Source organism: Triticum urartu, chromosome 3A (genome assembly GCF_056163025.1).
Source record: "Triticum urartu cultivar PI428250 chromosome 3A, HENAU_Tu73, whole genome shotgun sequence".
Taxonomy (NCBI): domain Eukaryota; kingdom Viridiplantae; phylum Streptophyta; class Magnoliopsida; order Poales; family Poaceae; genus Triticum; species Triticum urartu.
The window spans coordinates 668,781,080-668,795,594 of record NC_141875.1 but is presented as its reverse complement, the minus strand read 5'-3'; the positions used below and the strand labels follow the sequence as shown (position 1 = coordinate 668,795,594).

Below are 14,515 nucleotides of genomic sequence, written 5' to 3'. Positions count from 1 at the left end.
GATGGGTTTAACTAAAACGATCGGTAGTGAAAGTCATTAGTTGAAAATTCAACAGGACCAAAGGGATATTTCAGATAGACTTTGTGTCCGCTGTTGTGTAAATTCAAAGTGATAAAATTAAGGTTAAGAAGCCGGTACCTACCTTTCGCGATCACTGTCTGTACCTGAAAAATTCAGATAAGTGATTCTTATGCAAGGCCCGGGCTACCCACGGCGTGTATCTGTGAGATGACCCGAACTGTTTAATCCATTCAAAATACTCTTTCATGGATTAAATCTAGGACATCGTTTATGACATGAAAACTCCTAGCCTTTTTAATATTTACTCAAAAGTAGCGGATATAAACACAATAAACACATACCCATCCTCTCCGTGAACTTTACATAATTACGATGCAGATAACCAACACTAACATACAAATAAACACGTCGACAAAGAGTAAAGTCATAAAAAAACAAAGCTATGTTTGTTTTCCGATAAATGACATTTAATTGAATTGACTTATCAAGATGATACAATTGCATTGAAAGAATGTCCGGCCTCTGTGTTACATAATGCGATCCCACTTGTAGAGGTATATCACTTTTTCCCATGTACAAACCAATTACAGAGTTTTGACGAGGGCTATGCAATGGAAAGTACCCACTTTACGTGATCATGTTTGCGAATTATGGCGGATCAGCAGCCGAGAAAGTGCGCGTGCGGGCTGCAGCTTGCTCCAAATCCCCTCCTAATTTTGTGATCCAACTAAAAAATTTCAAATGCATCTAGATTCCACATTTACTTCTCAATTTTTCTGATTTTTATTCCTTTCTTGAAAAGGACGTGGAACCCCCTGGCTTCTGCATCGTTATGAGGCACATAACCATTCTTATTATTTATTAAGCAAAGTACATAACAAATCTAACCAAAGCCGAAATGTTACAAGATATGAAAAGTAAACACATAGGGCTAAGTCCACTTCTTCTACAACACCTGTCATATTTAGTTATCCTTTTGGTTTGCAATATGATTTGGGACAGTTGGATTTAGATTAAACCATCCGGGGAGGTTTGAGTTTGACACTTATTTCCGACACTGAATCCTCTAAATATAGGATATTATTTGTGATATCAGCCAGTTCGTATATACTTCTCTTTAAAATGTAGGTTTGAGTTTGACAAACTTATTTCCGACAATGAACCCTACTGGACCGACTTACAGTTCACACATTACAATGGGGAAATAAAATTAAAAAACAATATCAACTTTTACAGTAAGAATCATCCTCAATACAATGAACAATGAATGTGTGCATCTTCATTTGTTCTTATTTTGCACTAATAATAAATAAATTCAGGGCACAACTTCGGCACGCACGTCCTTACCCAGATTAATTAGCTCTATGGCTGAGTGAGGCCATTGGCGCCACACCTCTTGAATTCTGGGGGTGGCGGGGGCAGGCTGGTCTCCGGCGTTGGCCCGTTTTCCACGATGAACGCTGTCGCCATGCCCATGATGATGTGGAACTCAAAGTGGCAGTGGAGGTACCACATCCCGGGGTTGTCGGTGACGAAGCGCACGGCGGCCCAGCCGGTCCTGGGCACCTGCACCGTGTTCCTCAGCTGTGGGTTGTGGTAGTTGAACTTCTTGGGGTCCGTCTTGGGGTTGTAGTTGCCGAGCCCTGTGGCGAGCACGAAGAAGTCGTAGCCATGGAGGTGCATGGGGTTGGAGTCGCTCTGCAGCAGCGCCGTGCTCTGGAAGATGATCTCCACCGAGGTGTTGTACCGGAACCTCCGTAGCTTGGTCGCCTTGAACGTCGGCTCGAGTGCCTTCTCCAGCGGCCCCGGCGGGATGAGGGAGCGGTCGGTGTAGTTGTACGGGTGCGGCGGATGGTCGGGGAGGTCCTCCGTGTAGAGGCCACTTGTCTGACCGTCGTAGTATCTCTCGAGGAGCGACGCATTAGTCGGGTGGCGGAAGGACACGTTGTTCATGGTGGCCACCACGATGGTCTCGGGACTCCGCCCACGCTCGCATGTCTTGTTGGTGCCGCGGCAGATGGAGCCGAGGCCGAGCGCGAAGAAGAGGCGCTCGTCGACGTGCATGGGAACGCGGTGGCGGTCTGGGTGGGCGAGGCCGGTGAGGTTGCTGTGGAAGTAGTAGGACGGCATGGTGTTGTGCTGGCTGGGCATGAGCGGCGTCGGCACCGGCAGCCCGTTGTTGTTGTGGGAGGATCCGGCGTAGCGGACGAGGCCGCGAGACACGAACCCCGGGATCTGTGGGTCAGGCTCCGGCGGCTGGTTTGCGAGCGCCACCATATGGTAGTGCGCAGGCGGGGCATCAGCGGCCATGAGCACGTCGATGGCCTCCCCTGGCGCGACGGTCACCATGTCCGTCTTGTACGGCGTTAGGTAGTACCCGTCGGCGCCCACTACCGTGAATGTGTGCCCAGCAACCTTGAAGTAGTACTCCGAGAAGAGCGCCGTGTTCACAATCCGCAGCAGGTACGTCTTTCCGCGCACCACGTCAAGGACGAAGCTCTCCTCCGGCTTGCCAGAGCAGTTGCTCAGGTCACCCAGCTTACCGTTGATGGTTGCCGACAGCGGGTTGTCGTCGAAGTTACCGTCATGCATCCTCCGGTCGAGCTCGACGAGGTCAAGCTCCCACCACTCACCGATGATGATGGGCACGTCCTTGGCGGGCGTCGGGAACGGGTACCTCCCGCCCTTGGGGCGGATGATGAAGGCGCCAGCCACGGTGGCGCGGAGGCAGGTGACGTGGGCGTGCCACCAAAGCGTACCGACCTGACCGGTGACGTTGAAGCGGTACACATGCTCGCCGCCAGGAGGGATGGGGCATTCGGTGACGAAGCCGGCGCCATCGGACCAGCAGCTCCTCATCTGCCGGATGCCGTGCCAGTGGATGGTGAGCCCGTGAGGGAGACGGTTGATGACGTGGACGACAACCGTGTCACCGTCGGTGATGTCGATGGTGGGGCCTGGGAGCTGCCCGTTCACCACGTAAATCTTGGTCGTGTTGCACAGGTGCGTCTGGTTCATCTCGTGCACCTGAACATCATCATTAATCAAATACGTAACTGATTGGTCAACAGGTAACTAATCAAGACGGTACCTTAAGCTGTGTGCTAAGAAAACTCGATAGTTAGTGACGGTTCATAGAAAACCATACACAAGTAAAACTAGTTTTCTTTTTGTTTTCATGATGCACATCCAGCCTAAGATTTTAGCCCATAGGCGCAAAGCTAGTTTATTATCGTCACGACCTTTGAAAGCAAACCTTTTTAGAGCATTCCTTTGAAAGTAAATCTACCGAGAAGTGATCAAGAACATGACTTGATTAACCAGATAGATAGATAGATAGATAGATAGACAAAGAGATAAATAACTAGATAGATATTGTACTCACGACAAAGGTGTGTTCCACGACCGCCGCCTCACCGCCGGCCGCCGCTGCGAGAGCCGCAAGGACCACGGCGCAGAACATGGTTGCCGCCATGGAGAGCTTCTCCATGCCTGCTTGCTCTGCAAACTCGGGGCTATGCCACTCTCGATGGGTGGTTAGCTAGTTAACTCGCTGCTCAATGGAAGGATGGTTTGCCAAGCCTGTGCTGCGGCCTATTTATACACTCGATGGACAAGGCGTCGGAATCCTACGGCCGTTTGCAATCGTTGACTTGACCAGGCTAATCAAACCAAGCAACAGGAAACGCCATGTGTTGATATCATGGATCACGTACGCAAGCACAGCAGATCACTCTGCTACATTTCATGCAAAAGTAATAGGTAGGCCGGCTAGAGGCGAGGCTTCATGAAAACGCCGTGATGTGAAGGGAGATTACAGATTAGCATCATTGGCACGTAGAATACCTTTTGTTGTTGCGCCGGTAAGAGGCCAGCTAACCTTTCGCCTTTGATAATCCAGAGAGAATGACAAGTCAGTCACGGCTATGTAATTAAGCCAGAGCTTGGGCGACCAGACTTCCAAGCCGGCGTCACAAAAAAAAGGTGCAGTGCGGGGAACGAAAGGCGTTCACCGGATCAAATCACGGACTCTATCCGTCTTCAAAAAGTTAATCTAAGTCAAATAGCGCAAAGTTTGGTCAAATTTGTAGAATAAACTACCAACAATGATACAAGCAAATACAAATCATATTTAGTTATGTATTCTTTGAGTTAATTGTGTATTTAGTGATTATAGTTGTTAATTAAATCTATAAATTTGACTTAATTAGGTCATCTCCTACGGCAACCCATAAATTTTCTTTTGCATCTATCCGCGGACAGGGGGACCAGTCCGTGGACATTGATATGAGATGCCATCATCCAATCGTAGCAGCATGCATTTTAAACACATTTTCAACAAACCGGATGAAATTCATGCAAACATGGCCGGACTTCATATAAACATACCGGATTTTATACAAACTGGACGAAAATACTTACATTTTGGACATATTTTAACTAAAAAGCATAAAACTATGTGCACGTACAGTCGCATGCAGCTCCACTCCCACGTCACAAATACACTACACTAGTCTACGGCTGGCCACAATGGATCTCTTTGTCATCCCCATGTCCGGCAGCCCACTCACTGGACTGTCGGGAGCCCCGGAGGTATACTCTTCCCCCGATCTTCCCCATGTCCGGCTGCTCCGGTCATCGGAGTGGCAGAGGGAGTGCTTCAGCCAAAGGGGATGGGGGCGCCTCCGCTTCCGTGGAACCCGGGCGGAGGTCGACGAGGGGTTGTGCAAGCCGGCGACGCGCCAGCAGTGGCCTTCCTGGGACTCATGCGGCGACGCCTCTCGTGTTGTACTTTCCCTTGATGTTGGCAGCCTCCCATGGATATGCCCTCTAAGTAACCTAGTTGGGTGAACATCGTCTCACAGTGTTGTGTTCATGAAAGTTAGGCTTGGAGGATCTACAACCGGACCCTATACCTGTCCCAAACGCCCAAACAGGTTATATGGTCAGTGTCTGGACGGAAAAACGCCACCAAATTGGGTGTCCCATGTCCAGTCTAAACGTCCGGACTGACCATCACTTCCAATATCCAGTCCAAACCTGGGGCGTATATCGGACGCCAGGACGCGGGCGTCATGTCATTTCTGGCCCACCCGACCCTACATAAATTGGACACTACCTGCACTTCGAACGAAACCCTAGTTGCATTTCTATAACACCCCGGATGTAACTTACCATATTTGTACTCCAACTCTTGCCATTTTCAGCTCTAAGTTATGAGATTTGTGGTTGGGTTCTTGTCTTTGTTTTGCATTTTGTTCATGTCATGATTTTCATATCATGTCATCATGTGCATCGCATTTGCATACGTGTTCGTCTCATGCATCCGAGCATTTTCCCCGTTGTCCGTTTTGCAATCCGACACTCCTACGTCCTCCGGCGTCCCTTTTGTCTTTTTTCGTGTGCGGGTGTTAAACCTTCTCAGAATAGACCGAGATTTGCCAAGCGGCCTTGGTACACCACTGGTAGACCGCCTGCTAAGTTTCGTGTCATTTGGAGTCCGTTTGATACTCCAACGGTTAACCGGGGAACCGTAAAGGCCTCGTGTGTGTTGCAGCCCAACACCCCTCCAAAGTGGCCCAATAACCCATCCAAAACCCCTCCATCCTCTCGGTCATTCGATCACGATCGCGTGGCCAAAAACCGCACCTCATTTGGACACTCCTAGCTCCCTCTACCTATATAAACACCCCACCTCCAAATTTTTGCGGATGAACCCTAACCTCCTCAGCGTCCGGACGCGTCCGCGCCACGTCGGACACGTCCGCACTGCACCCGGGCCGAGCCCCGCTGCCGCCTGGATCGCCTTGGAGCCGCGCCGTCCCGCAGGTCCCCGCCGGCGCACCGAGCCGCCCGGCCGAGCAAGCACTTCGCCGCCCGCCGGCGACCCACGCCCTCGTCGCCGGCGCAAGCACTCCGCCGCTCGCGCGTCATTGTTCGTTCGCCGGCGCCGCCTCGCATCGGCCACCACCCGCCGACCTCCCCGACCTCCCTGCTCGTCGCAGGAGTCTTCAGGCGCCGCCTCGGTGTCCGCGCCCTCGCCGGAGTCACCGGAACACTCGCCGGAGCCAGATCCACCCTGCCTGGATGAGATCCACCGGGAGTCCAACCAAACGCCTCCCCTCGTCCAGATCCACTCCGTCCAGGAACCGCTCCATCCCGTTGACTTTCGCGAGGGTATATTTCCACTAAGTCCCCAGATCTGTGATATTTTCAAGCATTATTCATCATGCCATAACTCCTCATCCGTAGATCCGTTTTGCATGCATCATATATCAAAATGTTCATCTGGATGTGCTATTCATTTTGTTCCTTTATGCCATGCTTTTTTGGGTCCATCTTGATTCCCAAATTGTTGATGCAAGAGTGCTATAAAATGTTAGGTGCTGATTCTTATCAGAGTATGAGCATTTGTCATTTTTGCTACATTTGTTGTGTGCTGTATATGGGAATGAGCTCTACATGTGTTTTGGGCTATGCCATGACATCTTTACAGGGGTGTATGCCATGTATTTTTGTGATCAAGGTGGTGACTAGCACATGCATGAAAGTAGCTCTCGTAATATTGATGATTTCAGGGACTTCGAATTTCACTAAGTCATTTCCCTGCTGTTATTTTTATGCCATGTATTCATGTTGCTACAGAGAGATCCATGCTTCTTTTGAGTATGTCCAGTAAGGATGATTTGGACATATGGTTGTGCTCTATCCATCCATGCCCCTGTTTGCATTTATGGAGTGCCCTAGAATGACTCGATCTTTCTCTACTTTTGCTATAAAATGTTCCTGGCAGATTGTTTACGTGTTAATCAATTTTGCCAAGGTTGTTGTAGTTGATCCATGCATGCTATGAGATTGTTCTTGCCATGTTTAGCTTCTTGAACATGTCTTCTTGTTGTATATATGCTTATCTTATCATGCAATGCCTTGTGTTGAGTGAATCGACCTCGTAAAGATGCCTTCATAATTCTGTTTATGCCATGCTCAGTTTTCTGCTAAGTCTGAATCTGTTAACGAAACTTGCTATGTTTACATGGGTGCCATCATATCTTCTGATCCTTTTTGGCTTATGGTCAGTAAGAAACTTTTGTTATATGCTTTGAGTAGATTCATGCCATGCCTTTTATTGCTATGTTCTGTTCCTGTAGCATGATGTTTACGTGCTCTAAACATTGCTTCCTGATGTTAAATCCTGACATGTTAGTATTTTCACTAAGTCTGTGATGCTGATATCTTTTGCACTTTTGCCATGCTTGTTTGAACCTGCTCTTGTGTGATTTAGCCGTAGCTCAGTGTTCATCTTTTGTCAAGCATCTTGATTAGATCACTACCATATGCTTTGTTGCTATGTTGGAGTGCAGTAGTTTAGTTTCTTGTTGCATTTTAGAAGGCATCATGCTGTTAATCGCAGAATTGTGTCATTATTGGTTTGCTTGCCATTTGCAAACCGTGCATCCGATTCCGGTGATCTTTATATCGATTTCGACCGAAATCAACTCATCTTTCCAGTGGAGCACTTGGTTTGCCAAGTTGGTGCCTTGTTCAATCTTTCCCTTCCGGAGCACGCATATGCATTGCATACCTCATCCTGCATGTCATGTAATGTTTTGCATCATGTTGCTTGCGCATTGCACCCTGATTGATTGTTGGTCTTTTGCTTGTGTTCTTGCTTTGGGTAGAGCCGGGAGACGATTACGTGACCGAGGAATCCGTTGAGTACGCTTATGAGGATCAAGCTTTCGTCTACTCTGGGATCTTTGCAGGCAAGATGACCATACCCTCGAAATCACTTCTATCTTTGCTTGCTAGTTGCTCGTTCTATTGCTATGCCGCGATACCTACCACTCGCAATATCATGCCTCTCATATTGCCATGTCAAGCCTCTAACCCACCTTGTCCTAGCAAACCGTTGTTTGGCTATGTTACCGCTTTGTTCAGCCCCTCTTATAGCGTTGCTAGTTGCAGGTGAAGATGGAGTTTGTTCCATGTTGGAACATGGATATCGTTTGGGATATCCTTATTATTATATCTTGTTTACATTAATGCATCTATACACTTGGTAAAGGGTGGAAGGCTCGGCCTTATGCCTGGTGTTTTGTTCCACTCTTCCGCCCTAGTTTCCGTCATACCGGTGTTATGTTCCTTGATTTTGCGTTCCTTACGCGGTTGGGTTATAATGGGAACCCCTTGACAGTTCGCCTTGAATAAAACTCCTCCAGCAAGGCCCAACCTTGGTTTTACCATTTGCCACCTAAGCCTTTTTCCCTTGGGTTCTGCAAACTCAAGGGTCATCTTTATTTAGACCCCCCTGGGCTAGTGCTCCTTTGAGTGTTGGTCCAAAACAAAGCCACTTGTAGCGCCACCTCGGGGAAACTTGAGGGTTGGTTTTAGTTGTACGTAGTGTTCATCCGGTGTGCCCTGAGAACAAGATATGTGCAGCTCCTATCGGGATTTGTCAGCACATCGGGGTGGCTTTGCTGGTCTTGTTTTACCATTGTCGAAATGTCTTGTAACCGAGATTCCGAGCCTGATCGGGTCTTCCTGGGAGAAGGAATGTCCTTCGTTGACCGTGAGAGCTTGTGATGGGCTAAGTTGGGACACCCCTGTAGGGTTTTGAACTTTCGAAAGCCGTGCCCGTGGTTATGGGCAGATGGAAATTTGTTAATATCCGGTTGTAGAAAACCTGACACTTAACTTATTTAAAATGAATCAACCGCGTATGTAGTCGTGATGGTCTCTTCTCGGCGGAGTCCGGGAAGTGAACACGGTCTCGTGTTATGCTTAAACGTAAGTAGTTTCAGGATCACTTCTTGATCATGATAGCTTATCCACCGTGCTTTGCTTCTCTTCTCGCTCTCATTTGCGTTAGTTAGCCACCATATATGCTAGTGCTTGCTGCAGCTCCACCTCACTACCTTTTCCTACCCATAAGCTTAAATAGTTTTGATTGCGAGGGTGAGAGATTGCTGAGTCCCCGTGACTCACAGATACTTCCAAACAGTTGCAGGTGCCGATGATACCAGTGCAGGTGACACAACCGAGCTCAAGTGGGAGCCCGATGAAGATCGTGTTCGTTGTGTTGTTTCGTTTCCAGTTGATCAGTAGTGGAGCCCAGTCGGGACGGTCAGGGATCTAGCATTAGGGGTTGTCTTTGTTTATTTGTGTTGGGAATATAGCTATCAGTTATGACCCGCCCAGGAGGGGCCGGGTCAGTCCCAATGACGGGTCACAAAGGAAGCCCAATAAACATTCAAGGCGATAGTTTATCAAGGCTTATAGAAGGCCTAAAGCCCAGAGGCGGCTTAAGGCTCAATATTGTAAACCGCCGTATGTAAAGAAAGACTTATAAGGAAAGGCATGTAAAAGAAGTCACCGAGCCGGACACGCTTTATGAGCTGGCCGGGACTCTGTAGGCCGCCAGGCGTCAACCCGTGTATATAAGGGGACGTCCCGGTGGCGGCTTAGGGCAAGAAACAAGAGATCGATAAGCAAGCCAGCGGATTAGCCTCTTGATGATCGAAACCCCAGCAATTCCAACACAACTAGACGTAGGCTTTTACCTTCATCGTAAGGGGCCGAACTAGTATAAAACCTCTCGTGTCATTTGTCCCAATTAACCCCTTTAAGCTTCCTAGTTGCGATGGCCCTACGACTAAGTCCTTTTGCTAGGACATCTGCCGTGACAATTCCACGACAGTTGGCGCCCACTGTGGGGCCAGCGCATAGTGGATTTGAGTTCTTGAAGGGCAGCTTCGAAGGGCTCAAGGGATACGTTGTGGGCCGGATGACCAAGAGTCGTCGCGGCAAGCTCTACATCGTCGATGAAGGCTGGGGCCCCGAGGTCGGCTCAATTGAGTACGGGTACCGGGTCCCCTTCGGCAGGATTCATGTCTTCATCGGCTGGATCGGCGAATCAGGCCCTGAGCCGGACATCTGTACCAATATCATCGAGACGGCTCAGCGCGCGAGACCCGCCCAGGCCCGACCCGCCGTAAAACATGCTTTTGTGGGTTGCATCCATGGAGGTGAATACTCGGAAGGATCAGTGGATGGCGGTGAGACGGCCATCTGTTCTGACGCTACGTCATCAACAGGCGAGACGGACTCGTTGTATCAGCTGCAGGATGGGATGCTTGGGGGCTGTTCCGATGGCAGCAGTATTCCGGACCCCTTTGAGCCGCCGAATCGAGTTGGAGTCTTCATGGTAGGCACCCAGCCCGGGCAGAACTCCACGACTGCGGCAGCGACGACCACCGGGTCGGCAGCGGCCGGGTCAGGAGACCCAGTGCGCTCCCCGGCTCAGATACTAATGGACCTCACGGATAAGCTGACGTCCATGTTGACTGCCGTGGTGGAACCGGCGGATAAGGTTCAGCATGATGCGGAGGTGGCACGGGTGCGTGAAGAGATGGCACAGGCCAAGGAAAACTTAGTAGCTGAATAGGTCAGGATGGCCGCGGAGCGGGCGGCTTTGGACGCTCGTGCTCAGTAGCTTCAAGCGGAGACTTTCCGGCTCTCGGTGGATCTGAATGCGTCAAACGAGGTCATGAGGAGAAGGCATCAGAAAACTCAATCACGTGTACCTCTGACGCTCGATCCCAGGAACCTTTTCCATACACCTGGGGCCGGTCCAAGTAACCCGCTAGAAGCAAATCGGATCACGACACCCGGAGCACCGGTTCAGCCACGGGCCATGGAACCACCTCGCATGTATACTGCTCCGCCTCATTATGCGCTAACACCACCAGGTCACTTCTCCAATCCTTTGGAAAACCTCATCGCCGCGTCGGCTCGTTTGGCGGCTCTCCCGATGGAAGGCGACTCTCCAACAGCCGTCGAAACATGAAGGGTAAGAGAGCTTCTTCAGATGGCTCTGGCACAGCAGGATGCGTACTCTTACAGTCGAGACAGAATCCATTCAACCCCTCGCCCGAGCCGGAGCCCAAGCTATAACAGGCATATGGACTCAGCTGATATGTCAAGCAACGCTTAACGCCGCAACCAACCGCGTAGATATGAGCCGGTGCAGCCGGGAGCCCTTAACTTAGCGGATCAGGAGAGGATCCGACGAGAGGCTGAGCGGGCGGTTCAACTGGCAGCTGAGCAGGCGGCTCATCAAACTTTTTTGGCTTATCCAGCAACCTCTGTTGAGGCAGGAGTAACCACAAGGACCGGGGGTTTTCCTTGCTTGGTGCCGACTATACGTAATGAGAGCTTACCTAATACTCCAAGGGGCCTCGTAAAGTGCCTAACTACACAGCCGATTTGCCTGGGGCGTGGATTGAGAGTTACGAGATGGCAATGGAGCTATTAGAGGTCAGCGACGCAGCAATGGCTAAGTACTTCACCATGATGTTGGATGGAACGGCTCGCACTTGGTTGAAAGGGTTACCGCCCAATTCCATCAGCTCATGGGCGGAGTTGAAGGCCCGGTTCATTCAGAACTTCAAAGACACATGAAAGAAACCTATGTCAATCATGGACCTGACTAATTATAAGAAAGAGGAAGGGGAGTCCACAACCCATTGGGTGCGCCGGGTCAAGGAGATAATACGTTCATCTAATAAGATGGATGCTGGTTCGGCAGTCTTAATGTTGGAGAAAAATGATGCTTTGAACCTCTGAAGCAGAAGCTCGGGCGGCTCAAGCGTGACTGCACTGACATGGGCCAGTTGATGGCAGCTCTGGTCAAGTATGCTGATTCTGACAATACCAAGGATCCCTTGTCTGATGAGGAGAAAACAGGGAAGGGAAAGAAGAACGGCAACGGCAAGGGTCACCAGCATAACCCGGCAAATCAAGGAGGTAATAAACGTAAGGCTGACGAATTTGTGGCTAACACCAATACACAGGGCAACAATCAACGGTGCAAGGGTAGGCAACCCCCTCGGTCGGGCGGGTCAGGTCCCACCCTCGAGAAACTATTGAATGAACCTTGCCCAAGACACGGCACCCGGGAGAAGCCAACAACCCATCTGTGGAAGGATTGTACGATCATGAAGGCATTTAAAAATTCAAACGCGTTTGATGAAGGTCACGGGCCTGGCAGCGGTTCAGGCGGTGGCAGCTTTCATGGCCCAGGCGCCGGATCAGGTGGAGGCGGTTTTGACGGTCAAGGCCATACAGGTAACCAGGGAAGTTACAATCAACAACCTGGCCAAGGCAATCAGCAGCAACGGTCCGAATATCAGAGCAACCCAAAACAGTTGAATAGTGGGCAATACCATGTATTTACCACTAGTTTATGCAAGAGGGACCAGAAGCTTCATAAGAGGGCGGTCAATGCTGTTGAACCGGCGATACCGCGTTATTTGAGGTGGTCTGAACAGCCTATTATGCGGAGCAGAGAAGATCATCCTCCCCGAGTTGACAATCCGGGTCACTTAGCCTTGGTAGTAGCACCTCAGGTTGGTGGATATAAATTCACTAAAGTGCTCATGGATGGAGGTAGTAGCATCAACATCCTCTACTATGAAACGTTCCGTCGGATGGGGTTGACTGATAAGAGTCTTAAGCAATCCAACACTGTTTTTCATGGTGTTGTACCTGGCAAATCGGCATACCCAGTTGGTAAGATTGAGATGGAAGTAGCCTTTGGGGATGAATATGATTCCAGGGCAGAGAAGTTAACTTTTGAGGTGGTTAAAATCAAAAGCCCATATCATGCTCTGTTTGGACGGCCGGCTTACGCCAAGTTCATGGCTCGGCCGTGTTATGTATATCTACAGCTCAAGATGTCGGGTTATAAGGGCACCATTACAGTGCATGGAAGGCGGAAAATAGCCCTGGAGTGTGAAGAAGGAGATGCTGCATATGCTGAGTCTGTTTGTGCAACAGAGGAATTAAAGTTTTATAAAGATAATGTTGACCCGGCAGACATGCCGTTGTTAAAGAAGCCAACAACGGAGCATGAGCCGGTGTTGAAATTCAAATCAGCCGATGACACCAAGACGGTTGACTTTGTGCCCGCGACTCATCCAAGCAGTTCATCATCAGTGCCAACTTGGATCCAAAATAGGAAAGCGCGCTCATCGAGTTCATCCATGAGAACCGGGACATCTTTGCATGGAAACCTTCTGATATGCCGGGTGTCCCGAGAGAACTCGCTGAGCACATTATCAATATTGATCTGACGTTTAAACCGGTCAGACAGTTCCTCCGGCGGTTTAACGAGGAAAGGTGCAAGGCCATTGGAGAAGAGTTGGCCCGGCTCTTGGCAGCCGGGTTCATTGTGGAAGTTTTTCACCCAGAGTGGTTGGCCAACCCGGTGCTTGTACTCAAGAAGAATGGCACCTGGCGTATGTGTGTGGATTACACCGATTTAAACAAAGCTTGTCCAGCTGACCCTTTTGCTGTCCCTCGTATTGATCAGATCATTGATGCTACGGTGGGTTGCGCGCGTTTGAGTTTTCTGGATGCTTATTCAGGTTATCATCAGATCAAAATGGCAGTTAAGGACCAGGAAAAGACATCCTTCATCACTCCATTTGGAGCCTTCTGCTATGTGTCTATGCCTTTTGGGCTTAAGACTGCCCAGGCGACTTATCAACGGTGTATGCAGAATTGCCTTCATGATCAGATTGGGCGCAATGTTCATGCTTATGTGGATGATATAGTGGTGAAGTCTAGAAAAGAGGAAACCTTAGTAATAGATCTGAAGGAGACCTTTGATAACCTCCGGGTCTACAAGATGATGCTTAACCCGGCTAAGTGTGTTTTTGGAGTCCTCGCTGGCAAACTCTTGGGTTTTTTGGTATCTAATAGAGGTACTGAAGCTAACCCGGAGAAAATTAAGGCGACCACCTCCCTGGCCAAACCGGTGTGCATCAATGACGTTCAACGGCTGGCGGTTCGCGTCGCTGCTTTGAGCCGATTCATAAGCCGGTTAGGGGAGAAGGCGATGCCTTTGTATCAGATGATGAAAAAGACGAATGATTCATTTGGAGCGATGCTGCAAACTCTGCCTTTGAGGATCTGAAGAAACAACTTGCTGAGCCGCCGGTTCTTGCTGCTCTGGTTGAGAAAGAGTCGCTATTGTTATATGTAGCCGCTAACTCACGAGCTGTTAGTGTGGCGATTGTGGTGGAACGCAAGGAGGCTGGCAAGGAACATCCGGTCCAACGACCGGTTTACGACGCCAGTGAGGTGTTGATTGAGTCTAGACAAAGATATCCACATTGGCAGAAACTCGTATATGGGGTGTGTTGGGGAACGTAGTAATTTCAAAAAAATTCCTACGCACACGCAAGATCATGGTGATGCATAGCAACGAGAGGGGAGAGTGTTGTCTACATACCCTCGTAGACCGACAGCGGAAGCGTTATGACAACACAGTTGATGTAGTCGTACGTCTTCATGGCCCGACCGATCAAGCACCGAAACTACGGCACCTCCGAGTTCTAGCACACGTTCAGCTCGATGACGATCCCCGGACTCCGATCCAGCAAAGTGTCGGGGAAGAGTTCCGTCAGCACGACGGCGTGGTGACGATCTT

The 14,515-nt window shown here is 49.7% G+C and overlaps 1 protein-coding gene across 1 annotated transcript; it reads right to left on the bottom strand.

The window, feature by feature from the left end:
• Positions 1-1,216: 1,216 nt before the first annotated feature.
• On the bottom strand, positions 1,217-3,583 carry LOC125549096 (laccase-19). Its single transcript, XM_048712584.2, has 2 exons — positions 3,407-3,583; positions 1,217-3,048 (listed from the first exon to the last, which is right to left on the bottom strand). The coding sequence occupies exons 1-2, from the start codon at positions 3,509-3,511 to the stop codon at positions 1,384-1,386; spliced, it is 1,770 nt and encodes a 589-aa protein (XP_048568541.2). The 5' UTR covers positions 3,512-3,583; the 3' UTR covers positions 1,217-1,383.
• Between the last annotated feature and the right edge of the window lie 10,932 nt (positions 3,584-14,515).

Coding starts and splice junctions, on each gene's coding strand:
- LOC125549096 (XM_048712584.2), bottom strand. CDS start 3,511: ATGGAGAAGCTCTCCATGGCGGCAACCATGTTCTGCGCCGTGGTCCTT. Junction 3,049..3,406: donor TCGTGGAACACACCTTTGTC/GTGAGTACAATA, acceptor GATGATGTTCAG/GTGCACGAGATGAACCAGAC.